At 30.2% G+C, this 10781-nt stretch overlaps 1 protein-coding gene and 2 pseudogenes across 3 annotated transcripts; 1 reads left to right on the top strand and 2 right to left on the bottom strand.

Moving 5' to 3' along the window:
* Positions 1-2189: 2189 nt before the first annotated feature.
* On the top strand, positions 2190-4924 carry LOC145190883 (uncharacterized; annotated as a pseudogene). Its single transcript, XR_016455927.1, has 8 exons — positions 2190-2314; positions 2434-2730; positions 2804-2935; positions 3012-3110; positions 3273-3377; positions 3492-3521; positions 3639-3686; positions 3781-4924. The product of XR_016455927.1 is annotated as an uncharacterized LOC145190883 (transcript).
* A 1305-nt stretch (positions 4925-6229) lies between these two features.
* Positions 6230-7972, bottom strand: LOC149884094 (uncharacterized). The gene is made up of 2 exons (XM_090098987.1): positions 7225-7972; positions 6230-7081 (listed from the first exon to the last, which is right to left on the bottom strand). The coding sequence occupies exons 1-2, from the start codon at positions 7362-7364 to the stop codon at positions 6724-6726; spliced, it is 498 nt and encodes a 165-aa protein (XP_089955113.1). The 5' UTR covers positions 7365-7972; the 3' UTR covers positions 6230-6723.
* A 372-nt stretch (positions 7973-8344) lies between these two features.
* LOC145189583 (uncharacterized) lies at positions 8345-10759 on the bottom strand (annotated as a pseudogene). Its single transcript, XR_016456015.1, has 2 exons — positions 9756-10759; positions 8345-9654 (listed from the first exon to the last, which is right to left on the bottom strand). The product of XR_016456015.1 is annotated as an uncharacterized LOC145189583 (transcript).
* Between the last annotated feature and the right edge of the window lie 22 nt (positions 10760-10781).

Genomic DNA, 10781 nt, shown 5'->3' with positions numbered 1-10781 from the left:
ATTTTTTTGTTGAAAAAAAAAACAAAAAAAAAAAACAGAATTGTGAACTTTAACTTATAGTTTCCAGAAACAAATGCTGATTTTTGACGATTTTCAAATTTTGCGGCGACTTTACACTCTGAATGATTTAAATATATTATGTCAATTTTTACTCATTTTTTGTGCTATGTAAGGATAACTTTGATTATCAATACATTTTTGATATTTGTTTCATATTTTGCCTAAAAAAATTTAAGTGACAACTCAACACTACGAAAGAAGCATTTTCAAATTAGTTTTTCCTTTTATTATTAGATAAAAATCATCACAATAAACTTGGTTGTTCCCTTCAATGAGAAGAATAAATTGATCAAAACTATCAGAGACTTTATAAAAGATGATTATGACTTTAAAACTTCCCTATTTTATCGGAAAAGTTGGCTTCATCATAATTCACTTTGTTAGCAGCTGGAGTATCTTCAATTTAGCCATTCATGTAATCAAATAATCTATTAACTCATTCGACCAAAACTTTTCCACGAGCTCTTTTAATATTATTTCTCATCCGCAATCACAAGACAGTTGAAAATCTCAACATGATAGATTTACACCAATCCGTTCCTGGCAAGTTGTCTTGGAACTTGGAAACTTGAGTTTTATTGATTTTTAAGTAATGATGGATCTGCAACCACTTTAATTACTTCACAAACCTACCTTTCGACCTTATCTTTCAGAGCTATTTGACTGCCAGGTTTCTTTGTGTTTTGGTTGTTGGCATGGTTTTCTATTGTCTTAAATGGAATACCGTACTTGACACCAACGTTCATGGTATTTAGAGATGCAAAGTTAAAGGACAATGCTTTCTCTTTTTTTGATGTCATTTCAAACTGTTTTCTAAACATGTATATATATACAGTAGATTACTTTAGACAAATAACGAGCATGGTGAGAAGCACCATACTCGTTGAATCGTTTTCCTCTTGGAGGAATTTCAACAAGAATGATGGAGTCAGTCTTAAAAACTCTATATAGTCATGGGTTGTTTCCTGTTTGCAAGCAAAGTTACAAATACTATAATTTCATCTTTCAAACGTTTCAAAAGATCATCTTTCAAGTCTTTGTTACTGAGGTATTTATATTCTTCTTGGTTGATGAAATTCCATTGTTCTATAAACCTTTTAAAAATCAAAATATCTGGACCACTGGTTAACCCAAAGCAGCATTTGAAAGCGTCAGACACTATGATTTCACGTATGTGATAACTGCAGACCATATATATAAATTTTTTATTAGTGTACAAGCTCCTGTATAAATGTTATACCAATGTTACTAGAGGGTGTACCAAAACATATCCCAATAACTTGTTCCGTTATTTCCCATTCCATGAATCTCGCTACAGTAGACGTAGCTCTGGTTGCTCCAGTTCCTTTTGATATTCTTGGCAGATCAAGTAACTTTTCAGTGTCTTCACCCGTCACTAATATAGCCGAACAATCAACTTTTTTATTAACAACATTGGTGACATCTAGCAACAGTTTCCCATCTGAGTGTACAACAAGAGGGATGTTTTTGATTAAATTCTTGCTTCTCCTTTTCTGCCAATTTTTTCTTACTTTTTCTTCTAACGCTAGGAAGGGTGCTAACTGATTAATAAATATTTATAAATTATTAATGCCATGTCCAAAACTTGTAGCTGTAGTTACAAAGGTAAAAACAGTTTTTCTATCAGACATCTCAGTTCTGTCTAATGCTGCTGGAAGTTCAAGTGTTATAAATTTAGCTATTTTTGCATTTTTTGGTGTGTGCTCTTCGTTTTCTGAATGCTTAGTGCTCAACCCAGCAGGCAAAAAGATATCTAAAATGCATCTAAAAACTGGTCTAAAAGATTTCTAAATTCACTTCGTGAATGAACGCGAAAAAGACGTCTATTTTATAGATGTCTATTAGAGGCATTTTATACGATAAAAAATAATTGAAGTAGACATAAATTGCACATCTTTTATGCATCTAAAATGATGCAACTTTAGCAAATAAAATGCATCTAAAAGACATCTATAAGATAGACATCTGTTTAGCGTTCATTCACGACATGAATTCAGACATCATGTTTTCAGACATCAGTTTTGATAATAATAATAAAAATAATAATAGTGGAGGAGAGGGGGGATTGGATTATTCGCATTATCTTAAACTACCCCAGTTTAGGACAGGGGTAGTTTAAGATGATGCGAATAATCCAAAAAATACTTACTCTTCAACAATGTTAAATATATTCGTCGACTAAAAATACTTTCACTCGTAAACGTCATTGGATTTCTTTCACTAAGGCAGTCAGGTAACTTTTCTACAAACGTTTTGTTGTTTTTGATATTTTTTCTAATTTTTTTAATTCTTAAGTGTAAGGATTTACAAAGAAATTTACTCCACACAAGGATTTATTTTTTGCATTTATAGTGAAAGGGATATGTTCTGCGACATAAATAAAAAAATCAACAATCCATCTTGTCGGCGTGACGTCACGCCGAACTGCAAAATAAATTAACAAAAAGATGCCAAGGAGTTGTTGTGTTGTAGGTTGCACAGCTAATTGTAAAAAAAAACAAAGAACTTAAATTTTATCGCATTCCTAAGAATGGAACGGTTAGAAGAAAATGGTTAAATGCGATAAATCGCGCTGCAGGTAGCACTTCGTCGAGCTGTGTTCTCCTAAATCTTCGAATGATTATGTTTGTTCAGCACACTTTATTACTGGTAAACAGCATTTCTTAAGCTTTTTGTATACTAAATAAATTTCAATAAATACTACATTTTTTAAAAGTTTTAGGTAAAAGAGAACTCTTTGAGAAACATCCCGACTCAGTTTCTTCAGTTTTTAATACTGCAACAATAAGTTCTCCTCAAAGAAATGTCAATAATAACATAATTAACCGAGTCAAAAGGAGGATAAATAGACAAAGTAAATTTTATTGTCTGCTTTGTTGTCATTTTTTAAAATTACTTTGACATTGTTGAACTTTTCAATTTTTTTTCAGAAATGAGTGTTTCTGCATGCAAAAACTTAAAACTATTTGCTCAATCAATAAGTGACGAAGTTGATTTTTTCATTGAAAAAAAGAGGATAATTAATGAAAGTAAGTGAAAAAATGAATTATTTCATTTAGTTATTTATGATTTAAATTGTTGTATATAAACAATAATGATATTCATTGTCATTTAAAGTAGAGGTTGTAAATGTTTTAAAACTACTTCAGTAAATTTTCATAAAATAAAGAAATTTATTTTATATTAAACAGAAAATGATATCCAAGTTAATACTGAAGGGTGTTTGCAACAATCTGATATCATTGCTCCTGTATGTTACAAAAATGTTTTAGAACAATCTTCCAGTTATAGTCATGGTATAAATTAATTTTTATTTCATTTTTTTTTTCTTTTTACATTTTGGATAGTTGTATAGTTTTTTGAAATATATTTTTCCAGACATTGGTAAATCTCTACATAACAGAATTTAGAACAATGTTCCAGCATTGTAAGTAAACAAGGTATCAGTTACTTTTAACTTAAAATTAATTTATCTATTTTGATTTTTAATTTTGTTTACTTTTTGCTATTATCTTTTATTTGCAAAAATTTAAAAAAAATTTTTAAATATTTTTCAGAATTCAGTGTTCCTTTATTTAATGAAGATGTTCCAGTCCAAGATTCTAGTAAGAGTTATATAGAAAGTATTGATTATTTAAAAGTTATTTAAACGTAATATAAGTATACAAAATATTATATGTATTTTATCCTATTTTAAAGAAAAGAGTGTTACTGTAAACATCGATATTCAGCAAAGTTCAACCAATAGTCTTTTGAATTCGGAAATAAGTTTAATTGAGAAATCTGAAATTGACATTGGAAGACATGTGACAACTTCGGAAAGACAACAAATATATACTGAAATAAATAACCATTGATTAGAAAGAGATTTATTTATGTCAAAGTGGTTGTCAATAAAAGATAGCAACTGCAGTTTAGGAATAAATAAAATTCAAGCCCATCCTGATAAGTGAAATATGCTTACTGGAGTTAGTCTTCCAGTATTAGAAAAGCTGTTGTGTTTCCTATGCAAAGGAGCTCAAGAAAATTTGTTAAAAAAATTGGATTCGGCAGATCAAATTGTTTTCTGCTTAGTAAAGTTAAGACACAACATTAACTTTGACATGTTATCATTTATGTTTGGCTTTAAAAAAACTATTGCATTGGATAACTTTTGGAAATGGATTGACATTATGTATGTAAAATTAAAATTTTTAATAAAAATGCAAGATCGAGATCATATATATGAAACAATCCCTCCTGTTTTCAAGAAAAAATTCCCAAGACATCAATTATTGATTGTTTTGAGATTTATGTGGAATCACCATCATCTCTTATGGCAAGAGCACAATTTTACAGCCAATATAAAAAACATTGTACAATTAAATGTCTTATCTCATGCACACCTCTTGAAACAATTAACTTTATTTCCAAATGTTATGGTGGGAGAGCTTCAGATAATCAAATAACTCGAGAACCAGAGTTTACATCTAGCAAGTTTCATATTTCAGGTGATCAAATCTTATCAGATAGAGGCTTTACTTTAAAAGACGATTTTGCAGCTGGAAGTTGCTCTGTGTTAATTAATCCAGTCTTTACAAAGGGTAAAGCACAACTCTCTGCTTCAGAGGTAGAAACATCTCGCAAAATATCATCTGTAAGGATTCATATAGAAAGAGTTATTGGGCTGTTAAAAAATCGTTACACCATTCTTCAAGGTGTATTGCCTTCGCGATCTGTTAAAAACATAACTGATGAAGCTACATCAGTTACTCTTTTTAATTGTGACAAAGTTGTAACAGTTTGTGCTGCTTTAGCAAACCTTGGGGATGGAATTGTGTTCAATAAAGATGCTTCATTCTAATTTTTCTTAAAACGGCTATTTCCATATCTCAATAAAAGCATTATTTGACGTAGAGAATTGTTTACATTAAATAAGCAAGGTCGTCGTGAAGGATGAAGGGAGGGAGGTAGGGCAAGCGGTGTGTTGTTAGGGATTAATTTAGTTTTTTTTGCATACCCAAAACGTTTTCCATACTCTCGAGTCCTTAGTACAAGGGTGGGTGAGAATAGTATAAAAAGTAAATAAAAGTATAAAAATAAATTTATCATTAAATGTAAAACTGCAAATTAGATTGTCTAATTTACAATTTTACATTTCTAGGTATCGTAAAATATTGGTCATACCAATAAGCTATCTGCTTTCAATATAGTCTTAACATGGCATTAAATATTTTTAGGTAGTTGAGTGTGGAGTTTGACTTCGTTAAAAAAGTATAAAAAATTTTTGTAAATATTTCCGTACAGTTTATACGGTCAAAAATGTAATAATCTGTTAACACGATTTTTCAGTAAATTAATCGGTTCGTACAATTTCAGTTAAGGTGAACTTCAAGATTACACATATTTTACAGTTTTACGAAGCTTTATGTTTTAGAGAAGATTTTACTCTCATTTTACATCTCACACTTAACATTTAGTTTGTCCAAAATAGCTAAAAATCAGTTTGGAAAAACAAAAAACTTGCGGAGAAATATAAACATAAAATACGGTAGTTTTGTTTTAATGTAAAATACTGTTTAAAATAAAGAAAAAACACGAAATGGTACCCAGATCCGCAGTCAACTTCTTTCTCTCGATCAGATAATCAAACTCTTTTACTGCATATTCCCCGCAATCTCAAAGATAATTAATCTAGATAATTAGCTAATCTGTAATCAGTGGCGTACCTAGGGTAAATAGCGCCCTGGGCAAACACCGATCTCGCGCCCCTCCTCCCCACATAAACTTCAACTTTTTAATAAATGATGACACAAACTTTTAATAAAACTTCATTATTCATTATAAATAAACAATTTGTTTATGTAACATATATTACAACTTTTTTTTTCTGGCTTTAATTGCTGCAAATTTCTTAATAACACTGTCAAAATCAATTTCTTCGGTATATTCTCGCTCTATGCTTAGCCTCTTTTGCGCCCCTTTTAGGTTGGCGCCCAGGGCACGTGCCCTGCCTGCCCTACCCTAGATACGCCACTGTCTGTAATAGTTTTTTCGATATTGAATCATATGCCTTTATGTTTTTAAAAATATGTGGCTATGAAAATAGCCGTTATTCAAAAATTTGATAATCTTTATTTCAGCAAAATGATGCTTTTTTCATTTCATTTCTCAGCATTCGCACTGCTCCATTATTGCATTAGTTTCTAAAAAAATATTTAAAAAACGAAAAAGTTTTTTTGCTTGCTAAAACTAGAAAAAATATTACTTTTTTGTTTGCAGACTTTTTCTTGTATTTACAGCTATTGCAATGCCATACATTCGATCTTGGCACTGATTTTAAAGATATACATTTAATATGAAACCAGTTACCACATGAATCACAGCCTACCATTGCATTGCCATTTTCTGACCCTTTAGATTTACAAATACAAAACACATTATCATTTTAATTGACAGTTTCATTTGAAATTAAGGTGGGGAACTTCATTCCTGATTCAACTTCTCTTTTTACTAATTCCCTCAAAATAAACATATTCCAAAAAACATCACATTTATTATACACAGATTCGATAAAACTGCTGTCAGGTTCAATACGTAAAACTAAACTCACTGGGTGTCCATACCATAAAATCACAATAACTAACTCCAGTAACTCTCATTTCAAGCTGAACCTGCAAAAAATATTTGTGCTGTTTTAAAAAATTCATCATCATAATCTTTGAACAAATGAAGAGCAGCTGTTTTGGGCTGTATACTTTGCAAACCTGACAAAAACTCATTTTTTTCAATATTGGTTGGAGAAACAAGCATTTTCCTTATTCTTTTTCTCTTAAGTTTTTCCTTAGCAGCATCAGAATATAAATTGATAGATGAAACTGGGGAACCAACAATATTTTTAATAAATGTTTGATTCCATTGACATGGTAAATCAGTTGGTGTGGACGATGTCATTCCAATGTGAACAGCAGCTTCTATTTTGTATAACATTGCAGCGACATGTGAGCATGTTTCACTAAGGCTGTTAAAAAAAATTAACTACAGATGTAAATAAAATAAAAACATGTTTAAAAAATATCATCGCATTTGAATAATTTAAAAAAAAAGTTCACAAGAGTTTTTAAGTGTTAAATTATCATACTCAAATGCTCAACAGACACTTACCCAGCCTTACAATTACAGTGAGCAGTCACTACATTACCAAATAAATTAAGAGCTATCCAAGGCTTATGATTAGGAGATGTGGTTCTATATGAAGATCGAACATCACATTTTAAGATCATGATATCTTGACTTATTTTCATGTGAACAACAATTTGTACCCAACCTTCTTGAAGGTACTTCTAAGCCTCTAATGACTTGTAATTTTCCATAGCTTCTGGAGAAAAGATCCCAAAACGATGTTGAAACTTAAAAACAAGTGTAAGCAAACATAAATATTCAGAAAGCAAACATAAATATTTACAAAGCAAACATAAATATTCACAAAGCAAACATAAATATTCAGAAAGCAAACATAAATATTCACAAAACAAACATAAATATTCACAAAGCAAACATAAATATTCACAAAACAAACATAAATATTCACAAAACAAACATAAATATTCACAAAACAAACATAAATATTCACAAAACAAACATAAATACTTACAACATCAGCCAATCAAACTAATGAATATTGGAATTAAATTGGCTTTTAAACAACTATTTAAAAATATTCCTTACATGGAGTCTTAATCAGGTAATGATAAAGATTATGATAACTTAAAAAAGGCCATTGACTCGGATCTTCAGTCCAAGAATCGGCTGGATACTTACATGGACACTGGTCCAATCCTAAAATAAAAATGCTGTTCTATCTTCCTTTTTTTTTTTTTAACGAAAATAGTTTAAAAAGGTGAATTAACAGAAAAGCTAATCACCTAAAAGACTTATTTTTCGCAGAAAACTTTCTGCTGCTTCTTTTAATAAACTTTCAAAATAATTGAAAAACATTATAATAACTAAATGGGAGTTTTCTGAGTAGGTACAAACGGCGGGGCAGGGCGGATCAGATCATTCAAGTGACACGGCACTTTTAAATTTCTGCAAACGAATGGGGTACCGTTTTGCTTTCGTCACGCATATTTTAAATAAGTTAAAACTAAGGATTATGGGACCGAAATGCGGACAAACAACATAAAAATGTATAATAAGACTGCAACAAATGCCTTAGTTTTTCTCAATGAAAATGATATTCCTGGAACAAAACTATTCGAAGATCCTTTAAATTTTTTAAATCTTTTCTCGACCTGTTTTCCCTGGCTTAATTTAAAGCTACGAAAGCTCGACTTCAGAGAAAATCAACTAAAACTCGCTTAGAGAAATGGTTTTGAATGGAAATATAAATATCATTACAACCTACATTCAAAGTATCAATAGAAGGCCATGAAAAGAAACCTGCTGAATAAACTTTTACATTATGTACATGATATACAACTGACATAGGTCATGCAAGTTTGACAAGTAGTCATTTCCCCTGTTTTCCCCCTGATTTTTTTGGGAGAAAACTGAATTCCGTGACTATTCCCTGTTTAATCTGGCCGACACCATGTATGTATTACTTCTACTTTTTGGTTTATTTAACAACTTAGTAATTAAATTAAAAATTAACTTAAAAATTATTTAACAAATCAAGGAAAATATCCATCAGCTAAACAACGACGACAAAAATCCCCAACTCATTAAAAAACAATTTCAAACTTAATTATATTACTTTCTTTTTAAATACCAAAGAAAGTACCAACCAAAGAAAACTATTATAAGTTAAAACAAAGGAACAACAATTACTTAAACAAATACACACAAAAAAGCAAGTTAAAATTATTTAACACTAATTTGAATACAGTTTTCAGGGTTGAAATTTAGTGTTTATTCTTAAATCCTATGGAATAAGATGCATTATTAACAAACTTACAAAATAAAAAGTAAGTAAAAACATCCAAATGTATTTAATACGAAGATATTCAAACACACAAACATTGTTGAAAGTTTACCAAGCATAATGCAACAAAGACTAATTGAGATGCTATTGGTGCTAAAAAAAGAGGCATTACTCTATCAAGTAATCTAAACTTTTTCAAATGTTCATTAAATCGTTCAACATGACTCGTGCTTTTGCAATTATTTTGTTTGCATTACCTCTTCTTTCGTAAACATTTCACGGTCACCTAAAAATGGTGGAATAAATATAGTTGCTTGCTTTTGTAGAAGCAAGTCTTGAATGGTAAATCCTTTATCAACAAGAAAGGAATCTTGAAAGTTAATAAGCTCCATAATTCCACACTTTTGAAATAAAGCCACATCACTAATGCTACCCTTGTATAAATCTGATATAAATGATGCAGCACCATTTGGATTAATTGTAATAAGACATTTGATTGTGCAATGGCTTTTATACGAAGAATAAGTATTTCCTTGCTGCACATAATTCTCTGGCACCTCACACCTAAACTCTATACAGTCAATGATGGCACGGATATTCTTAAATAGTCTAAATACTTTTGGACAATTTCTTTCATAAACTTGTCTTTCTGGAAAAATTTGAAGCTCCTGAAAATGATAAAAAATGAACATTATTCATGTTGTGAAAATAGAACGAATAAAAAATTCACTAACATTAAACCAATGAGCAAGAGTAAAAATATTGAAACCTCTTCTTAGTCTCAACAACGTGACAAAGAGTTGCTCTTTTACAGATAACTTCAAAGACTTTGTTTCAAGTCTCACACTCCTAGAGCTGTTCCAATATGAAAGTTTATACTTCGCTGGTTCAAGAAAGTTGTACAAAGTAGAAAATTGAAATTCAGTAATACCAATAAAATATTTGCAACTTTTTTTTAAAAATAAAATATTTTCCATAAACATTGTATTTGCAACTAAACAATGCAACGAATTAGGTAAAGTCTGATTTAAAAGAGCAGTGTGGTTTTCTTGATTTTGATTTAAACTATTTTTTAAAACTATTGTTTCAATCTTTGCTCCAAGCATATATTTATCATATATAGTTTGAGTAGATTTATCATATATTGTAGCAGTAAATGATGCAGAAGAATCTACAATAAAATCATGGCTATTCCCAGCAATAACATCATCAATATTGCACTCTGTAACTGTTACAGAGTCTGTAGTGTTATAAGAACTAACAGAGAGATTAAAAACTGTGTTAATATTGTTGTTATCATTTTCGACAATAAAATCTACACGATGTAAACTTTTCAGTTTAGAAACATTATTTCGAATAATCGGTAATTTTCTTTTTCTTTTATTATTTTTCTCCAACTGATCTTTTAAATGACTCGCACATATAGTATGTGGATTTTCTTCAGAAGGACCCTTTCCTCCAATAAAATGCAAAGAACAAATATAGATGTCTTTTTTAACTTTATACGTAGGAAAAAATTTACGACCACAAGCATGAAGCCATATCTTGCATTTATCTGTTCTCAAACTTTGCTGAAGCTTTCACATTTTGTCATCGAATCTTTTATAATCTTAAAAAAAATATACCAGGTGGCAAACTTTCAGGGTAGCGAGAATCTGATGTGCATAAACCCTAACAACAGTGTTTAGTTGCACCCTTAGACAATTTTTCTACTTGCACTGATAGTAAACTTACTTGCATTTTGTTATGTTTGTCCGCATTTCGATCCCAGTAAACTTTGCGAAATATTTATTAA

Source organism: Hydra viridissima, unplaced genomic scaffold (assembly GCF_058129835.1).
Source record: "Hydra viridissima isolate aposymbiotic clone 2 unplaced genomic scaffold, HvirCarnegie_v1 scaffold_9, whole genome shotgun sequence".
In the NCBI taxonomy this organism is placed as follows: domain Eukaryota; kingdom Metazoa; phylum Cnidaria; class Hydrozoa; order Anthoathecata; family Hydridae; genus Hydra; species Hydra viridissima.
Note: the sequence above shows the minus strand (reverse complement) of the source record. Positions and strands in the feature narration are given on the sequence as shown.

What these genes read in the sequence shown, in the direction of transcription:
- LOC149884094 (XM_090098987.1), bottom strand. Translation starts at nt 7,364, where the DNA reads ATGAAAATAAGTCAAGATATCATGATCTTAAAATGTGATGTTCGATCT. An exon ending in CACTGTAATTGTAAGGCTGG is followed by an intron (nt 7,082 to 7,224) that starts GTAAGTGTCTGT and finishes TTTTTTTAACAG; the next exon opens with CCTTAGTGAAACATGCTCAC.